Source organism: Apostichopus japonicus, chromosome 8, assembly GCF_037975245.1.
Source record: "Apostichopus japonicus isolate 1M-3 chromosome 8, ASM3797524v1, whole genome shotgun sequence".
Taxonomy (NCBI): domain Eukaryota; kingdom Metazoa; phylum Echinodermata; class Holothuroidea; order Aspidochirotida; family Stichopodidae; genus Apostichopus; species Apostichopus japonicus.
In genome coordinates, this window is record NC_092568.1 from 32,719,433 (window position 1) to 32,740,561 (window position 21,129).

At 35.2% G+C, this 21,129-nt stretch overlaps 1 protein-coding gene across 4 annotated transcripts in view; it reads right to left on the minus strand.

Moving 5' to 3' along the window:
* The window catches only part of LOC139971638 (uncharacterized), a 62,084-nt gene that overhangs the window by 6,381 nt on the left and 34,574 nt on the right, over window positions 1–21,129 (minus strand). The window contains exons 18-32 of one of the 4 annotated variants that reach the window (XM_071978285.1): window positions 20,974–21,037; window positions 20,101–20,208; window positions 19,226–19,326; window positions 18,538–18,599; window positions 18,288–18,432; window positions 17,597–17,634; window positions 15,912–15,944; window positions 12,337–12,444; window positions 11,444–11,619; window positions 10,521–10,657; window positions 8,413–8,695; window positions 7,873–7,927; window positions 6,249–6,314; window positions 2,660–3,341; window positions 1,133–1,612 (exon numbers count right to left, since the gene is read on the minus strand). In XM_071978285.1, coding sequence (XP_071834386.1) covers window positions 1,133–1,612; window positions 2,660–3,341; window positions 6,249–6,314; window positions 7,873–7,927; window positions 8,413–8,695; window positions 10,521–10,657; window positions 11,444–11,619; window positions 12,337–12,444; window positions 15,912–15,944; window positions 17,597–17,634; window positions 18,288–18,432; window positions 18,538–18,599; window positions 19,226–19,326; window positions 20,101–20,208; window positions 20,974–21,037 — 2,538 coding nt within the window. Of the gene's footprint in view, window positions 1–1,132; window positions 1,613–2,659; window positions 3,342–6,248; window positions 6,315–7,872; window positions 7,928–8,412; window positions 8,696–10,520; window positions 10,658–11,443; window positions 11,620–12,336; window positions 12,445–15,911; window positions 15,945–17,596; window positions 17,635–18,287; window positions 18,433–18,537; window positions 18,600–19,222; window positions 19,327–20,100; window positions 20,209–20,973; window positions 21,038–21,129 lie in introns of all 4 variants that reach the window. The other 3 variants (XM_071978284.1, XM_071978287.1, XM_071978286.1) reach the window with 3 other exon arrangements.

Consider the following 21,129-nt stretch of genomic DNA (forward strand, 5'->3'; position numbering starts at 1 on the left):
TGTAAATAGTTTACAAAGGATTATCCCATAGATTCATACATGTGATAACCAGATACCACACCTCTGTAAATAGTTTACAAAGGATTATCCCATAGATTCATACATGTGATAACCAGATACCACACCTCTGTAAATAGTTTACAAAGGCCTATGCCATAGATTCATACATGTGATTACCTGATACCACACCTCTGTAAATAGTTTACAAAGGCCTATCCCATAGATTCATACATGTGATTACCAGATACCACACCTCTGTAAATAGTTTACAAAGGCCTATCCCATAGATTCATACATGTGATTACCTGATACCACACCTCTGTAAATAGTTTACAAAGGCCTATCCCATAGATTCATACATGTGATTACCAGATACCACACCTCTGTAAATAGTTTACAAAGGCCTATCCCATAGATTCATACATGTGATTACCTGATACCACACCTCTGTAAATAGTTTACAAAGGCCTATCCCATAGATTCATACATGTGATAACCAGATACCACACCTCTGTAAATAGTTTACAAAGGCCTATGCCATAGATTCATACATGTGATAACCTGATACCACACCTCTGTAAATAGTTTACAAAGGCCTATCCCATAGATTCATACATGTGATAACCAGATACCACACCTCTGTAAATAGTTTACAAAGGCCTATCCCATAGATTCATATATGTGATAACCAGATACCACACCTCTGTAAATAGTTTACAAAGGCCTATCCCATAGATTCATACATGTGATTACCTGATACCACACCTCTGTAAATAGTTTACAAAGGCCTATCCCATAGATTCATATATGTGATAACCAGATACCACACCTCTGTAAATAGTTTACAAAGGCCTATGCCATAGATTCATACATGTGATAACCTGATACCACACCTCTGTAAATAGTTTACAAAGGCCTATGCCAGTCTATAGACAACCTGTTTTTTTTCTTCTTTTTCCCCTTTTTGTTATAATTACCTACCTCTCCTAGCATGTTCTGTGTCTGCTTTATACAAACCTTACAAGAGTCCTTTATTCTTATACATTTATCCAATGCCATTCCATTAACAGTATATAAAGGCATATATATCAGTCAATAGATTAAACTTATTTTTAGTTTGTGAGTAACCTACCTCTCCTAGCATGTTCTGTGTCTGCTTCATACAAGTTGTTAGTTGTCCTAGTTTCATCTCTGTGATTCTCTAACACCTCAGTAGTAGTAGTAGTAGTAGTAGCCCCCTTCATCTCTATTTCATCAGGTTTGTTTTCCTCCGGTCCGACATCTTCTTCTCTCTCTTTGGTTTCAGTCGATGGTCTGATAGCATCCTCTGTGGCCTTCAATGGACCTGAAGTAGACTGAGAGTTTCTTTTCTTTTTCAACTTCTGTAAGGATGGATCAAGACCAGGCCCGACCTTTTTCTTGATCTTGGCCTTGGCACTCTCTGTGCTAGCTTCATATGATCTGAGTGAAGGGGAGTAGTTCCTATCTGCGGTGTTCCTATCTGGTCGTGCTCTGTGTTTTTGTCTCGCAGAGGTGTTGGGAGGGTTACCCTGACGTTCGATGCTCTGACTCCTTCCCCTGGAACGAGGCTCGCCGTTCTCAGAGCTGGTATCTACGAGAATGATCAAAGGTTTACTTTAAATTATAATGGTCAACATGAACCTCAAAGTTTTTAATATTTGAAACACTTAATATGGTGCCAGTGGCAACTTAACACTTGTTTTAAGCATAGGTACACATAGCTAGTTCTTGATAATCAAATCATGACCAAAAACGATGGAGAAGTTTTGCAGTGATCTTCACAAGAGCGATTCTTTGTTCATCCTATAGTTGTCCTACAAAATAATCAAAATTACAAATTTTAGTTTGTTATGTATGATGCAACTGCCTTACAAGTTAAGAGAATTTCTTTCCAATGACCCAAGTTTTTCATCAGAAATGAATCATCTATTTGTACATAAACTGACCACAGAATAACTTGCACTTCAAAATACCAAAGATAATTTCATATGCAAAGTGAAAGACATTGTTTAATAAATCAAGATAGTTTATTCTACAATATATATACTTTTTTTGGTTATTGTTAAATTCTTTGATGTGTACTTTCTGCAATGCCCTAAAAAAGACCTGTCTTACTGTACAGAGTACATATATCCTTATAAGCAAAGATCACCAAAGAGGAGAGACAAAAACATTATTTTGATGGAATAGACCAACATTTAGACACGTCATCAACTGTGAAAGACATTCCAAAATTAAAATACCAAAAACATATGACACAAACAATATCGGGAAATAAAAGTGACCAGTGTTTAATATTTCAGCACCTTTAGAAGTCCTCTTATATCAAAACCCTGAATCTGGGATAAAATCCTGGATAATGTATTGGTTATGTATTACAAACGCTATTTCTACATCATGACAAGAAGGTGAAAAGTGATAGCCGACTAATTCTAAACTTCACTAGTACAAAGACTCTCGTAGAAGGTACTGTCTGGTTGACACAAGTTACAATACTCTTCACATCCAGACGTTCAAAATAAAGCACAGAACAGCACATACAACTAGTAACCCTGTACCCATTACAATGCCAAGGACTTATGTACCAGTAGAGTTTTTTTTAATTTTTTTATACGACAGGAGATAAAGTTGATTTTACCTGGAAGTGAGAGTCTTGATAAAGACGAGGATCTCTTCATGGCTGATGATCCCTTGACCGTCTTCTGTTCTTTTGACTCCTTGCAGAGGTCATCTTTCGAGGACTTCTTATTTGGAGATCTGTTGCTCCTCCCCTCCGAGACCTCATCTGCCTTCATCTTCGTCTTCATGAGCAACAACTCTGTTGCCTTCTGGTCCTCTTTCTCTCCTTGAGGTTTGGAATTTGTAGCCTCATTACAGACTTGTTCCTGTGTGTCACATTCAGCACGTTTCTGTATTACATAAGGCAGTTTGAGATCTGTCGGCCTGTCCGGTCCTCTCGCCTCCTTTCCGCTATCGATTTCATCGGCCGGCTTCTTATTTTCCTCTGTCGGTTTCGAGATTATTTCAGTATTTTTGGCTTCATCTGTAACCGTCTCTTCTTCCTTCTCGACCTCCTCTTTGCCAGCTGCGACAGATTCGCTCACAGAATCCAGAGTTTTATTTACAATACTGGCAGAATTTACTGTTCCATCTCCATGCGGTGACAATGAGTTTGAGTTGGGTATGTTAGATTCAATACTGCTGCTGACCTTCGATGGGTTTGTTGGAATGGTGCTGGGAGGCAGCAGTGAGGGCGGTCTAGCTTCCACAGAAGGGGTTGTAGGTGGGGTCTTGACTTCAGGAATACTGGTAATGGAACACTAACAGAAAGAATAAAAAGATATCAAAAGGAATCATTTGAAATCATTTTCTTATTAACACTACATAGAAGAGTTATTAACACTACAATCTTACACTAAGTTACTAACACTACGTTATTAACACTACAATCTTATTAACACTACAAAGAAGTATACATAATGTTTGGCTGGTATTTCTGTTGTGGGTATGTTAAGCTTCGAGAGGAATGCATTTCGCTTTAGTAACAGTGATAAATATATAGTTATGTTGAAAAGTTCAACAAATACAAAATTTAACTTGATGAACTTTGATCTGATGCAAATTTGATAAGCGATAGTTTTAATGCACTAATGAGACTCAATACTTGTTAGTCAAAGAATTTCAAACTAATTTATAAAACACCTACTTTACTATAATGGTTTCTTGTGGCTACACTATTAATATGCTGCACTACCACTTCCCAGCTTTTGTAAAGTCTCATATTCCATTAGTTTAAACACATGAATGTTTGAATGGTTATGTTTCACATTAACACAACCAAACGGTCACTGTTGCAAGGCTTAAGAATACCATTCTTTGTGGAACTTAGATTTAGGATTCACAAACATTGGGATTCATTGCCTACATCCAGTGTACCCATTGTTCTTATTAAGAGAGCTTTGGTTATTAAGTTTATGTCAAAGTTCATTATGCCATAATGGTATCAAGAAATACAGCCAAGAAGTAATTGTGTATTAATAAGTTTAAATAATAAGACACTTTTTTTGGCAGACAAGCAAGACTATGACATAATAATCAATCAAAGGGAAGTCAATGTAGCTCTATAAACATGTCTACAAGAAGAAATGGTAAAAGTTAAAGTATAGCTAACTTTGTTGAAGCCTGGGGCAGCTTTAGCTAAAGAAGAAGCACCCCCTCCACCCCCCCCCCCGGCTAGTGATTCAGTCTATGAAACGAAGTTATTGCTGGGGGTAAAGCCAAAAATGGGGTCTAGACGAAACTTTTTTGTAAGGATTTGATAATGTACTTAATTGATTTCTTTTCACTTAAAGAAAAAAAAAGGTGTTAAATGATCTTAAATCCCCTTTGATCTGATAGCAACCTTAATTTAGGTTTACTGATAAATCACTATTATCAAATTTAGTGAGAAACCATTGATGCTTATGACTGTTCTATACATTTTAACTTTTCCATAAAAATTTAATTACGACTTATTTGATAAAAATCCACAAACTGCTGTGTATAACATCTGTTTATTTGTGTGTGCATATTTTCAAATAAATCATCTAATTTCAAACAAATCATGAAATCATCTTCATATGACCTTTTGACCTGAGACTTCTATCACCACATCAGTTCCATCAATAAATGATAGCTTCAAATGTTACACTCATAAAATTCATGCAACTTTGCAGAGTAAGAAGCTCAGCTGCAAATTTACGAAGACAGACATTACAGATAGACAGACAGCATTTCTTGTTTTAGAATAAATCCTCTTAAAACCACAAAATATTGTCAAGATGGCCACCAAAGCTATCAAGGTACTTGGTCAAATCAACTATTTCTCTGTTGCCAACATGCTTGCACACAGTGGCGTAGGAAGGTACTTTTGAGTGGGGGGGCTGAAGACTGATGGCCGGCCTGGGGGAGGGGTCTAAGGGGAGGGGGTGTCCCCCTCCCCTTTGGAATTTTTTGCATTTCCAGGTGGCCTCAGATGCAATTTGGTGCAATATAGCACACTTCAACACCCACTCCATTTTGTAAACTTAATTTTGTATTTTCACCTGGCCTTAGATGCAATTTGGTGCTCCAAATGAGATTTTTTTTCTCATTTGGAAATGAAAAAGGGGTTTTCTGACTTGCGGAGCGGGGGGGCGGAATGATACTTCCGCCCCTCCACATTTTTCACTGGGGGGGCTGGCGCCCCCCCAGCCCCCTCGGTTCCTACGCCCTTGCTTGCACAGTAGAATGGATCAGTGTGGTTAACTGGATAAGAAATTAGTTCATTAATCCCCATCTAAAATTTAACGTAAGATATAAATAACTAAAATAGGAATAAATGGTTTTGTTTTGGGAGAGATTTAGTTCTTATTATTCTTATTATTTTTGGACTCATAAATTGATCTTTCTATTGATCCTATCAAAGCCTAGTTTGAGATCAAGATGTCCATTAGGAATAATGTTTTCCTCAACAATCTGTTAGATTTTTAATATACCTTTTAGTATTTTTTTGCCTTTTCACCACTTGCTATTTCCCCTGCCAACATTCAAAGAACAAAGGTTTTGAAGAATGCAAAAGACATAAAGGCGTTACTTGAAATTTTACAGAGAGGATGCAAAGATGATCAAATGCCTGTGGGATAGGATTGGTCTTTTGACATGCATCAGTTTATAAGGGTACAGATGAAACAAGGAAAGGACAACAAGGAAACCATGAAAAATGACTTTTGACTGTGGCTCCTATACTTAAATAAAATCCTTATATATTCTACGTCGGAAATTAAAAGCCGTTTTAGATCCTTCATTATAGTCATATTTGTGAGAAATTTGTCTAATTCATATTTCTATGATTTCTTTAATAGGCATGGAGTAATGCTAGGAGGTCACTACTACAACTCCACAAGTGGCAATGTCCAAAAAACAACAGAAAATCAGGTAAAGATATTTCTTGTTTCAACAACTTTGTCATAAACTGATGAAACTACATCACATACGGATGACTTCAGTATACAGAAAGATTTAAAGTTGACTTTTGTTTTTTAATAAAGTTCTTAATATGACATTTTCCATTTCATCGTTTTTTTTTTTTTTTTAGTAAACTAAGCTTTCAAAAGAAAACAAGGAGATTACATCAAATTTCGAATCTTGTTTGTCCAATCAGAAGACGAGGAGTTTATCTGAATAACCAATGCCGGTGAATGACTTACTGTTTGAAGACGTTTACGCATCGCTTCCACGGCTCTTCTGGTGTCCTCTTGTCTTTTCTTAAGAAGCTGGAATAACGATGATGATGTGAACGCCAAAGATAATTTCATGCAAGACAAGTTGATAGCATGAAGCATGCAAAGCTTTTTAATTTTTTTTTATATATATTAAAGAGCTATGCAGAAAGGCAAATTTGATCAGAAATGTATTCAAAATCTAATTAAAAAAAGTGTAAGTCCACACCTAACCACATACAGTAGCTTTGAAAGATACATAATCAATTTATAAAATATGCCTCATTTGTGATAGATATTTGAAAGCTTTATATTCTTTTTGCACCAGTCTGATCACTGCCCATACCCCCTCTCCCCTTGTCAAACTTTACTGTCTACGAGCCTGATGTTTCATACATGTCTAATTGTTCCCCTAGTTCTTTGCATGCAGAGGTGGAAGATCATACAATAAATGGATTTGCTTAATAGTCAAGTCTTAGATATACCTAAGCCGTTAAAGCAATATGTTGAAATGAGTTCCTCTACTACAGTACCAGATTGATATCACAAACTTCAATACAAACTATTATTAACCTGGATTTGATCCGGGAGAAAACCCCCATGAATTGGCCAAAAAATATATGCTCTTTTATTGACAGTTACAATTTGACCAGATATTAATATAGGATATGAGTTCACAGTATTACTAAGGAAGTTAATACTATTGGTTGATCATAATCATGTAATGCTTAAGACAGCAGTTATGACACATAGCATGAGATATAAACTACAAAATAACAAGAAAGCTAAGCTAACACTCAGCTTATACTGAGTCAGCAGTTATTAGACATATACAGTTAATGAATATTAAATACTAAATATTGAACGAGGAAGAAACAATACTTTAAACAGTCAGCAGTTATGAGATACAAGTAGTATGAATATGAAATACAATAATAACAAAGCTTTTACCAAATAAGAAACAGACAAAAGATGAGGTTCTTATTAAAGCAGCATTTTGCGTTTGGTCGCCGTTTTCTACTTTTTTGACATGTCCATCAAGTTTTTTACATTTATCAATCAAATTAATATATTAGCCAAGTTTTTCCCTGCCAACAACGTTAATTGGCGAGTAATTAAGGATATTTGCGGATTATGAGAAAAGTGTCTGACAAATTCCACATTTAAAATTAATCGCATACAGTTCCCCCAAACCCACTAGTTTGAATTCAACCCAATCAGAGATACAGGTTTAGTTTTGAGCCGTTGCTAAAAATAGATTCAAGACTTTGCGTTGGTATACAAGGGAGTTGTTATGGAACTCCCTGGTACAACTGCTATATAGACTGTACACAAATCAAGCATGGTGTTATATTACGTATTGGTCAATGACGTTCGTAGTGTTTAAATATTCATATTATGGGCGAGGTTTATTGGGATACCAACGGAAAATATCTTGGAGAAAAACAAAGTTGAAAGTTGCAAATTTTTCGACTTTTATGCCACCATTTGAAGTAAGATTTAAATAGATAAGCTAGTTATGTATGTCCTTATGGCATAGTGGAGTCAGTGAGGTTGAGAAAATCATAGAAAAGGACGCAAAATGCTGCTTTAAGATCATTAAATTACACACCTCTTGAAGGATCTGGGAACCATCAACTGTCCTGCTTTTAAGGGATGGGTCATTTCTGTAATAAATAAAAGGCAGATGTATAAAACAGATACTAATGTATATCACAAGCCAAATGGAGCTACAGCAGGGCCAATAACCCCATTTATGTTAGTTAATTAGCTTAATTAACACAACATGTTAGCAGCTAAATGAAAAATAATAAAGACACATAATTAGGAGAGATGTCCACTCATCTGTATCAAATTATGAATTTTCCATTGTATTATCAAAGAGAAACTATCATGGTCTTCCCAGAAGGAAATTTTCTTCTAAACTAAATTCACAAAAGTCAGAAACTTCAAGTTTCATTTCTAGAAACTTCAAAGCAACTTTTTTCTAACTTGGAAGTAAAATTGTCCAGAAATAAACAATAAGCCTATAAAGAAGATTCTACTGAGATTGAAATGATCAAAATATATTTTACCTACACAGGCATATTTTTCTTCTTCTTCTTAGTAAATAAGCAGTTTCTTAACAATGCTTTTCTCTCTTTTGATTTACCTTGATCTCTGCAGGAATTTACTGGATATGCTTAGTCTTCTCTCTGCCACAGAACCAACATCTTCCTCATCACGCTGCTGGATGTCCTTAATTTGCTCCAGACACTGGTCAAACTTTTGCTTCTCGGCAAAAGTAAAATTGGCGTGGAGGAACTTCTCTTCGTCCTCGGGGCTGGACGGAAATGATTTGGTCTTCCTGGTGGGTGACGAGAGGGGTGTGACATCTGGCGTGGAGTCAACGTACTCATCATCTTCGTCATCGCTGGGTTCCGCAGAGATCAGACCTGCAGATTTCATTTTCATTTCATTTATTTGTTTTTCACAACATGCATTTAAACGTTTACAAATAACAAATAACATGAAGTAGTATTGAATAATACAAGAAGTGAAGGAAGCGGAACAAAAACCCTTGCGGGCTTGACGGGGTGCTTCGCTCCCTAAAATAAAGAGAAAGAGATCAATCAAAGTATACAACAAAGCAAAATACACAATTTCATACAATAGGACAAAAAGACCAGAACAAAACAATAACACCCCCCCCCCCCCCCCGGAAAAACAAAACAATCCAGTGCATCTGAACACCTGAGTTTGTCCATACAACAAATTGGAGTCTTTCAATCACTTGTCAAGAGTTAGTATTTGTTTAAATAATAATTACTTAAGTTATACCTAAAAGATTTTAAGCTAGGCCTGTCACTTATTGCCTTGAGTAATGAGTTCCAAAGATTGGTAGCACGATAACGAAGGCTTGAGTGGGAAGAAGTTGTGCGATTTACAGTATGCAAAAGAAGCTGAGGATTCCGTGTATTGTAGTTATGAATGAGGGAATTGATTGTGAAAAAGTTAGAGAGAGCGTCTGGTAGCAGATTGTGTATGAAACGATATGTGATTGAAGCAGTTCCTAGATTGATTATGTCCTGAAGTTTCAATAAATTTAATGTTTTAAAATATAATAGCAAAGATGATCCACTTCCGTCTTAAAGGGCTTGTATTTCATGCCAAACGCTGTACAGTGGTGGCGTACTTTACCATTAACAGAGGGTTGTATATGGTACCTGAAAACATGTTGTCACTTTAGTCAAATTAAATAGTACCAGAAACGAGAAAGATATTAGGCATAAACTAGGTGCAAACAAGCATTCCAAAAGAGGCAACAACAATATTGCGCTTGTGAGCCGCATAATTTTCAGTGATGGCTTCAATGGTTTATAACTTCCACTATGGAGTAGTCAACAGGCTCGCTAAAATGAGAGTTTATGTATTGACTGAATATTGCAAGACTTGGTCAGAATAATATAAATTAATAATCTAACCCAAACTACAACTTTAATCTATGGTAAAGAACATTTGCATCAAATAGTTTACAGTTTATTAACATCCTAATAATTCACTACTCATGCAGCCCAATTGGCATTACCAGACCGAGACAAGACTGGGATCAAATCACGCAGCGTAACGTCAGTTATCTCCTCGGTATCACAAGACAAGGATCAAATGTTTCGACTGTGTTAGCAGCTGACATGTGTAAACTTGAGCCATACAACTGACACCACGATAACCTTGAGCACACAGACAAAGGACAGGAAGGAGTTATTACTGCATAACTACATACTGAAAATCAATGCTTTATTAAAAATCTTCCATCAAAATAATTTCAGTAAAGGACTGAAGTTGTCAGAAAAACAGTCAGATGATTTATTCAAGGTCTTGCAAACTTGTCGCCTCAGTAAATTCCAATAGATTTAAATGATGAGTCAATCCCAGTGAAAAATACAACTAAAGTGAAAGACATTCTTGAGTTATTCAAAGACATATATCACATAAGATCGCCATGGTGATGCATCAAACATCTACATATATATATATATATATATATAAATATATATATATATATATATATATATATATATATATATATATATATATATATATATATATATATATATATATATATATATATATATATAAAAAACAAAGACAACCTTTCAGCACAGACAGATTCCAGCAGATTGTATATTGAGGTTAAGATGTTATTTGAGGGGCAAGTACCTTCAAAATACATCATTAATGGACTACAGAAGCACAGAAATGAGCAAGATTGCACCTAACCTTCTTCAGATTGGTCACTGATGGTCAGCTTGGAACCTTCCTTATCGGTCAGCATGTCCTTGCTGTTCGTCCTCTTGTGTTTCTTTCTAGCTAATTCCTCGACGCTTAGAGTCGACGATGTAACTTGGAAGTCAAGACTGTAAAAGACGAAGTAGCGAACGAAAACCGGATATGTTGGAATCAATTATTGTGTTTTATTTGTCGTTGGAATCAAATGCTGATTATTAGCAACACGGTACTTATTTAAAGTGTTTTTTTTAAGTTAAGAAAGTTGCAAGAAAGTCAACCCCCACTACCCCAAAACATTAAAATTACAGAACAATAGGTGCACAGGAAACTAAAATTTGTAAATAAATTTCGAAATTACAAATAATACATTTGACCAACGAGAATACTGGTTTTGAGTCATCAACTCTGCGGTCCAATCCCTGAGATGGAGGAACCACTTTGTTGCTAGGATACCATTCAGATGTCACAGTGCCCTATACACACAGCATCACCAGAAATCACACAGCACTTTTAAATTTACACAATCCATACAATAGAAAAGAAAATATTTCAAGAGAAATCTGCATATATTTATATGTATTTAAAGAAATTTTGAAATGAAAACTGCTTGATTACTATAACCAAACTAGCAAGCAGCAATGAAGTCATTGATTTTGAAGGGAATGACAGGAATTTAACAGTCAAATGCTCTACCAATCAAACTAATTAACATAAAGTTGGTACTAACTAACTCTATTTGACGGTAAAAATTGCTTGAAATTCCTTCACTTGAAGACATGAGATCTATTCTTTATCAATACTTGCTTAAAACTCCTTCACTTGAAGCCATGAGATCTATTCTTTACCATTCATTAGCAGATGGTAATACTTGCTTAAAATTCCTTCAAACTGAAGAGAAAAGATCTTTTCATTACCATTCATTAGGAGATGGATCTCCTTCTGGATAAATGATAACCTCTTGGACATCTTCATCTTCATCCTTGCCATCCTCTTCATCTCCATCTACTTCTCCATCTTCAGATACAATGCTGGTCTGCCTCTCTAGGGCCATGGCGTCACTGCCACGGCTTCTCCTCACGTTCTCCAGGCCCTGAGAAATGAAAGAAATGGAGAAAGTGACAACAAAACTTCAATGACATGTTTAATAGTAGCACTCACAACGGTTACTTTATGTACACACCGCAATATAAAAAAAAAACAAGAACTGATGTACACAGCTCTGTGGAATAACAGACATTTATAAAGACGGAAGAACGTAAATTCCGACGCTGAGAGCAAAAATATTCTTCTGAAGGACAGTGGTAACGGTGATTTCTCGGATTTGGCTCTATCGTTTAGTTTCGTTCATCTATGTGATTTCATTGATGACCTGACCAGATTCCACTAGAATGAGAAAGCTTTCGCCTGGAATTTTGGAAGTCAATATGTTTGAAATATGGGTGCAAAAAGCTTCTTAAACATCATGCATGACTCCCAGGAAATCAATAAATAATTCAAGAAAGTGCCTCTGGATGCCATATTAAATGTTTGCTTCTTGAACTGTTTCCATCTTAGCCATCTTAGTCATTTAGGCTTTTGTAGACTAAACTTGCTTTTGCAAAATAGTTTTTGTAAGTTTATACTTTACAAACAATGCTACCAGTGTCTATTGTGCAGTTACAGTACATATATGTAACACAGTTAAGGGAACATGTTCATAGTAGTTATTGTATATCGCCATAGATACATGGGCACTGTGGTAATCACATCTAGATGATGTCACACTAAATACATCTTTCATAAATCCAACCCTGCCGATAATAAATACCTCAGGAGGTGACTCTTTAGCCTCCAATTCCTCCTCCTCCAACATCTTTAGCCTCTCCTCAGCTGGACCAAAGTCAAACTCATCATCATCCTCTTCTTCATCATCATCCTGTTAAATTAAATTAAAACAATAGTTTTTCCAGACAGACAGAAATGTATACGGTAGGAATACAGTGGCATATATGACAGTGTAATAGTGTACTTAATGAATTGATGTATAATAGTGTACTTAATGAATTGAAGGTTCGGATAATTCTCCACCTGTTTTGACCTGAAATTAACAAACAGGATTCAAAATGGATCAGGAATAAACATACTACTACGAAGCAACTTATACTTTAAAACAATTCTCTGCGGCAAAATCTAGTCTGTGAAGGAAATGAAATGTTGTTCCTTTTTTCTTTATATCTTTCTGCTCTGCATAATTATAATTATGATCATATAAAAAAAAAGATGACAAAATATAAAATGATTGTGGTAATTTAAAATGATATAACTTTCATTTTCATATCATTTGACCTACAGAATGAAAAGAGTACTAAAACGAAAAGGACATAAATTGGAACAAACTGCTCAATTTTTTGATTGAGACACCTGCAAGAGTCTCAGACAAAGTCTACATTTGGCCTTTCTAGGCAATGGTTGATGATTTTGATACAAATGCTTTTGTTATGGAAATCAAATTCTGCAGGATTAAAGGATTGGGAAAACCAATATAAGCCAAGAAGATAACTATCATAAAGTGGTTTACAAGATTATGCTTCCTTATTCTCTTTGACCTACCCTACTTGACATCAATTTACGTAAAATTTGAACAGCTCTCTTGGTAATACCATGGAAGGTTCCATGGTCAAATATCTATATTGTTACCTTGGACAGGAGATTTAAAAATAGTTTGAAGAGCTTAGCTCCTTTAAAAACCCTTTCTTTATGTCAAAACAGTTTACCCAGGCTAGCTTTCTGTATTCAACAACCTTCAAACTTACTTGATAAAAATCAAGTGTGCTTTAGTTTCTTACTGGTTGTACTTAATACAAATGAACATGCTGTTTAACTTTTTAGAACTGTTCCAAGAATTTAATCAAACTTTAAGCCAAAATTAGTTACCTTTTAAAGTATAATTTTGATATTTTTATGCCACTTTTTATGCCACTCATCAGTAAAATATTTCCTGTAATTGTAAAATCTTTCATTAAGAGTAACACAGCAAAGCAAATGAGGTTTCTCACAATCATAGAAAAGCTAAACCTCATACAAATGCCTGAATTTGCAAACAACAAGGTAAACCCAAGTTGGTTCCGTGTGTTTTGGGAACACCAAAAAGAACTCCAAAGTTTGATAATTTGTGGAATGATTCATAACTTCTTTACAAGCACAATAAAAATACATAGATCTTAAGAAAAAAAACTGTCAGGCAGGCAGAGTGAGAAGAGAGAATCTCCAGACGTTCAGAATGTTATGACTGAACAAAACAAAATATTCAGCTATCAGCCTTGCAAAGATATGACTCACATCGGGTTAACAGATAACATCAAAAAGGTTTAGCTCACTACGCAGCTTTCTTGGTTAACTTTTTACACTGAGCAGACCATAGGCAGACAACACAAACAAGTTAATTGCAATGGCAAAGAACAAAAAGTTTGCTAATAACTTCAATAATCCTGATTCTATCACAGATAGCAAGAAAAGAGGACATATCAATTAGACAAAATCTCCCACAATGCTAGTAGGCCACCTCATTTAAATATCCCTATTAACTGAAGACTAGAGTTGCTTCAAAAGGTCAACTTATTCTTGCCATAAAAAATAAAAAAAATTCATGTTTTAATATATTTTAATGATATTTGCAGACAAGGACCTCAGACACAATATGCATACAATGTGAAGTCGTGAACACATGTCAACACAAAATAACACAACGTAAAAGTGAAGTCAACATGGATATCTTGTGGCACTCTTTTTTCTTTCTTTTTTGTGTGGAATATTAACCAATAATCTAGCAATAAAAGCCTTCTGGTTGGAAACACAATTTGAAGTGTGCTAGCTTGTCTCTCAATGTGTTTTTCACTAATGTGAAGTCTCAAACGATGATTTACCTTTGCACAGTTTGGTCCAAATCCTCACGTCTGGTGATATTATTGTTTCCATGTTAGCCTTACTCACATCAGTATATTAAATATCAGCAGTAGTGTGTTTGTGTTCAATGGAGAGTATGAACATTAATACAATCAACATTTTTCTTTCTAGCCCTTTGTTATTTAAGTCGTTATATCTGTACTAAAACAAAGGGTAGCATTTGCAACTGATCTGAGGTCAAATGTAAGTGAACTTCAACTGCATCCCGCTCTTTTATCTAGACTACACCGCCAGTCTATCTATAAAAAACGGCAAACTTAGAGAAATTTATGCAGCAATGAGTAAAATTTGCCAATTCAAAGGCCTAAATGAAACATAATTGAACCCACCATGCTACTTGGATCAATACTAAGTATTGTATTGTTGTTGCATAGTAGCAACTGAGTGCTGCTTTAACAGAATGTCGGTTGCACTTACCAAAATATGAAAAATTAAGAGAAAAGTGCTTATATAAAAAAACAACGTTGTGATATCCCCAACAAGGGGACCTAAAGGAACATGAACTCCTTTCTAATGGAAATTTAGGTAAAAACCCAATCCATATGAATAATAAGAAAATAAATTTTGTTTTAAACGTTGCATACTAAGTTTTGATTGCTTTCTACATTCTACTCCCCCCACCCCTCCTTCCCCCATTCGCAAAAATATCCATTAAAGGGCACTTTACCTATATGAATCCACCTTTGTGCCCACCCCTATCCTGTGTGCACCCCCATCCCAGATTACCATTCACACAAATCCTCCCTGCAAGTTACCCATTTAGCTTTAATATAATACTAATGCAGCAAACATATAACATGCTTTGTGCACAAACACAAATCATCTGTACTAAAGGAAGCAAAACACTGCAAACAAAGTGCCCAAGCTTGACTACAAATTAACATAAACAAACACATAAGCACAAAACATAGAAAGCAATTAAAAGTTATGATTGTAATGAGAGATGCTGACCGGTTTGTTATTGTAGCGGAGAGGTTACATCATGCAGAGAATGAAAGATGTCACTGAATAATTGAATTAACCTCTAATACTGCAACATAGGATAAGGTCGTGATAAAGTTGTTTAATCAAATCACCAATGGCCAGGCTTTTCATACATTGCACATTCATGTTCTCTTGGGTTACAAAGCAATGCAAAACATAAATCTGAACAGTAAGTGGATTTTTCTGTTTTGTGCAACAATAAAGTAAAATAAAAATATTGTAAAAAAAAAAGGTAAAATTTTGCCATTGAGACTGCAGACAGATTTTGTCAGGCAGATTGTGATGGAAGTTTTCACATTATATTAAACATATCATCTTGAGTATGTAAATGGCTTATTTAATTTTTAAGGCCATAGCTGAATGATCAAACAATTTTCACTTGATTAATATATACAAATAAATGTAAATATGTATGTAAGTATGTATTGGAGTTAGAACCATGGTACAGCCACTAACCTCTGAAAGCATGAGAGCTTGTTGAGTCCAAAGCTGTGCATGAATTATATAAAAGATGAGTAGATTTTCAAGGTCTCCTGAAATCCCTTACAAGCAATTAATAATGCAGGAATGAATCAAGGGTGGGTTTAACACAGCATAACACATTCAATTCCCAATCAAAGCCCACCGATCATAACCAATGAGGGAGGAGGATTTCTATCTTAGTTTGGAAATTTTCAATTCTCTTTGGTGATCTTACAAATCTATTGGTAAATGTTAGCCATGAGTAGTGATAGGTACAGGGAAATAATTTAGTATTTGGATAATGAGTAGCAATTTATTCACAAAATGGTAAGGTTTTCTACGTAAAATGAATACATATTATTTATGCATCTTTTCACTCTTGTACCAATTTGGTGGTCATCTTATGTACATTTTGTTATGCTATACCAGATTAATTCCCTGCGGTATACCAACAATTGTCGATTTACACTCCGTACCCTACTCCCTGATTCCTGATCAATCTCCTACGTCTGTTTACCATGCTCAACAACACACACTAAGTATGACCAGTCAAAGTCATTTAGAACATACACAACAGATTGGTGCATGTCAGCTATTAACATGACCACCGATTATTTAAGACTGAAACAAATCCGTAGCAATATCACGCATGTATGAAATCTACATGAATATTCAGTGACGTTTTGATGGTCTAGCTTTTGATAGGGAGGAAAGAAAAAATTGAAATATATTGAGCAAATGTCAAGGCAAAGTTTACGTAACACTTCAGTTTATGTACTGTAAAATATTCAATTTTTCGGAGCATTTCTGGGAGATGCAGAATTCAAACGTGACGTAACATGCTTTTCTACACATATTGGTATAAATGTCATTCCATACAACCGGACTGTACATCCACTATTCCCTAGTACAAGCAAAGGCACTTTTAATCCAGATCCTAAACAAACTAGATTTCTATAATTATCTTGAGGTAGTTTCTGCAACATTTGTTTCTGACAATTTCAAATGAAACATACACAGACAAAAAAGAAGATGCTATAACTGATGATGAAGAAAACTATGAATGGAACATGCACCTCAATGATTTGATAGGTTAAATGTTCCGTCAATAGCAAGATCAGGTCTGTACTATTTTTTATACCCTAGAGTGATGCAGAAATTTGTTTTTAAAATGAGCACATTATTAATTTCAAAATGCATGATAATAAGTTTCATAAAAGCATTAGTATTAACATGGAGGAACAAATGATGTTTTAATTTCAGAAAAAAAAAAGACAGATCGAATGATGGGAACAAAACAAACTTTTTGTTAAACATATTTTAGTATCTCCCAAACATTATATATGGAAACTGCAAAAATTGTGTTATTTGAAGTTAAATGTCTCAAAAATCCAAAAGAATAAAAGTATTTTCAATGCATTATTTTGACAAAAACAAAATTGGAATATGATTAATTTGAAAAAATGATAATAAAAATAAAACTTGAAAGCACACACAAGGAAGAAGTATTTTAGTACCTTCATCCAGACACAAAATTTTTGGGTGGTTCAGCTATGTTTTGAGAAAATTAATTATTATTATTATTCTTATTTTTTGTGACGGGCTCTAAAGAAGGAACAATCAGTTGTTTAGCAATCCTTCTCTTGACTTCATTATGATAAGCTGTTTCCATAACTTACACTCATGGCTTCTGATTCCAATGTGTACCTTCTTCTATCTAAAGAAGAAAAATAAAGATAAAAGAAAGAAGATGCAATACCTCTAAGCAAGAGCATATGAAACCCAATACTATTCACTCAGATAAGGCAACATTCTTAACAAGGACTACTCTAAGGATATTCCATTCACCAAAATTTAGTTTTCTTGAGTAAGAAATCAGCGTTGCTCTGCGGAACAATTGTTCGGCCTTAACCTACCCTAACCTCACTTGTAGAGCAGAGAGCCTAGCCTACTTTACATATTTAGAATGGGACCTTATGTTGTTACTGAAATTGACAGTTGAGGCTATCGTTTAATTGCACCTTTTGCACTAGGAGACAAAACTTCATAGATTTTGTATGAAACATTGCACTAGTAACTCGGTTTTGATGGGAAGAGGAATTGATTCTAAAACACAACCGGATAAAGAAACTGGCCCTTTAAAACATCCTGGTGAGAACAGTCTAACATTTAGTGTACGTCTATATTAATATTGTGTGATGAAAGATAAGACAAAATAAAAATTAATAGTATCAACAAAAGTTCCCCCGATCTGAAAACTAACTACAATTTATCTCTATGAAATGATATCTCACTTCTTCAAGACACTTCTTGGGGGAAGAAAAGAACAATTTTTGCACAAAACTGTACTCATAAGTTTCTAATGCTCACCGACACCATCCTGAAGTCTAACTGGTATGTCAGTGTTTCCAGATTTCATGACAAACCCTTCACTTCCAAGTTTTTGAGCCCATTTTCCTTTTGGTTGGGCAGGGTTGGAGTATTTCTCAGCAAGAGGAAGATCTTCCCCAGTCATCTAGTTTGCGATGAGAGAGACGAGAGGGAAAAAAATGAGATGTACAAAATAAAGGTTATGTTAAGTATAATTACTAGAAGTGCACATGGTAAAAATTATGCATACCTTCTTTTGAGCCCATAGTGGTAGTGCGTCTATGCTAAAGCTATAATCCGGCTGCACGTTACCTTGAAGAAGAGAAAAAGTAAAAAAAAACGATGATCGATTGGCCAGCAGATAGCTACAGAGAGGTTAAAGGTGAACAAAATTGTCAAGATCAAAAAAGATCAACTGCACCTATTGAAAAGAAACGTATGGGTGGGCATTTGTACTAAAGGAAGCATTACACTGCAAACTAAGTTCCCAAGCTTGACTACAAAATAACACAAGGGTGGTTTCTGTTTATTAATATTAATCAATTAATTGGAATAAAACATTAAACCATAAATCAATCAAAATGGCTACTTTTCGGTGTCTAGAGTGAACAGGTTACCTTTTGACACTCTCTGACCGGACCCAACCCAACCATCCAAAGTGCTTAGATCGTATTTTGTGACTTCCAATCCTACAGAACTTTTGATAATCAGGATCTCTTTCGGTGTTCACTGAATAGCCGGATAAAGTGTATTAACTGTACACTGTTCTGTCCCGGGAGATCGTTGGACGACCACGATTTGTGCCCTAAGATGCCGGACATGTACCACAATGGATCCATGCTTTGTTTGCATCCAGGTTTGTACATGGTGCTGTTCAGGTACTTTTTATGGCGCAGTCTACTTGAAAAGAATTCACAGTAATGAAATATGCTTACCACCTTGTGTTTCTTCTGATTCTGGGTCTTCTTTACCAGTGCTTGCTGCTTCCTCTTGAATACTTACTGGTGATGGTTCAGGAGGTATAACGAATGTTTCTCTCCTGTCAGCAGAAAGCAAAGAGATGGGTGAGAATTTGAACAATGAGCTCCTAAATTATAACGCCAATTTTCAAGCAATGCAACCTGCATACTACTCTTACCCTTGGAATCTTTCATCAGAACATTGCAAATTCAAAATGTCACAGACTGAATCTTGGTCAATGTTTGTTCAGATATAAAGTGTCAAACAAGACAATGAAAAGTCAAAACAAAAAGTGGAAAAATGGCACATTTAAAGATGATGTATCATTGATAAATTGAATAAAACTACTTGAGTATTGTAATGGATGCATTATGACCTTTGTAAATGCTTTATGGTAGATTTTGGCAAATGTTTAAGTCAGTTTAATCAAATCTAAAGAGCCTCATTAGACAAGTGAGAAAGAAACTCACTGATGGATATTTCCAATCCAACATGGCTGACTGTTTGAATTATTGTGAAATTGAAAACCTTTTAGTTTTGATAGCATATTGTATGAAGTTTTTGGTACAAAATCTTAAAATTTAATCTATTTTGCCCTTTTCGCAGCATCATAGTATATCTTTATATCTTATCTCAAGAGTTACCTAAACCTATGCTGACTGCTTCTAATCTCTATCCCAAAACCCACCCCAACCCCTCCCCCCTCCTCCTATTTCCGAATGACTGTTCTATGTCTATGTTCAGAGTTAATGGTTGCTGCTGTTTTTCCAAATGGAGCAGTTATCTATTCATGAAGAAAAATATGAAATGAGAAAAAAAATAACATAAATTTGTCAACAAAATTAATATTTACCTGGCTTGATTCATTTGTGCTGCCACCTTTAGTCTTACTGACCTCTCATTAATTCTGTCTTTCATATTGTTAGTCATTTCCAGTGGAAGTTTCCAAACAAAAATACAGCTGAAAAGTAATTGAAACGAAAGAAAATTTCAGGATTACTACACCTAATGAAAATGTGCAATTGATTTTTTGTCACGCTGATGTATATCAGCATTTCTAAGATTAGCATACTTGGTACTCGGAACTTTTAGAGAGATCCCTGACGTATTTTCAAGCTCCTGGGTATCATTTAGCATGAAGGGTGCCAAGTAAATTCACCAATGACACTTCCAAATGTAAAAGAAATACCTAACATTTGAGAGAGCATGCTTAAATAAGAGCATGATGTACATAGAATGTTGTTGATCACAGCCATGAAAAACACATTTGTATCAAAGAATAGACCATTGTGATGATCCATGTATCATAGACAATCCATCTATTTTTGAATGCCTGTGCATTTCGCATTGAGCCAAAAATCTAAATATATTGTGACTTTTATTGCTTCTGATAACCTGCATCACCACCCCCCTCCCCACCCCCTCCCTCTCTCATCCTCTCTTTCAACACCACCATTTGATCTGTACAGAGCTGTGTAGGCTAACTATAAACATATTCCTTTGTTTATACCTCAATGTTATCTAACCTTTCTTTTGTCTAAGTGGATTTCATGATATTTCTGCTCGTCTGTATTTCAAACATTGTCTTCTTTGGCTGTAGTAAAAGTACATAATGATATGGTACATCTTTTGTTGTCCAGATCTCCTTTTGCCTTGATTGTTTACTTGTTTATTTTATTCAACGGTTAAAACATCGCTGCATTATCTAACCTTTTATAGTACTTACCCGTCTCCTGAAACACTAATTAATTGCCTGCAATCATTAGTAAACTTCAAACCTGTCACAAGCTCTGAAAAGAGAATCAATGAAACTATTAAATGTCTGTGGTAAGCTTTTAGAAATCACTTCAAAAAGGTTATCAAAGACCCTAGAATCTGTGAT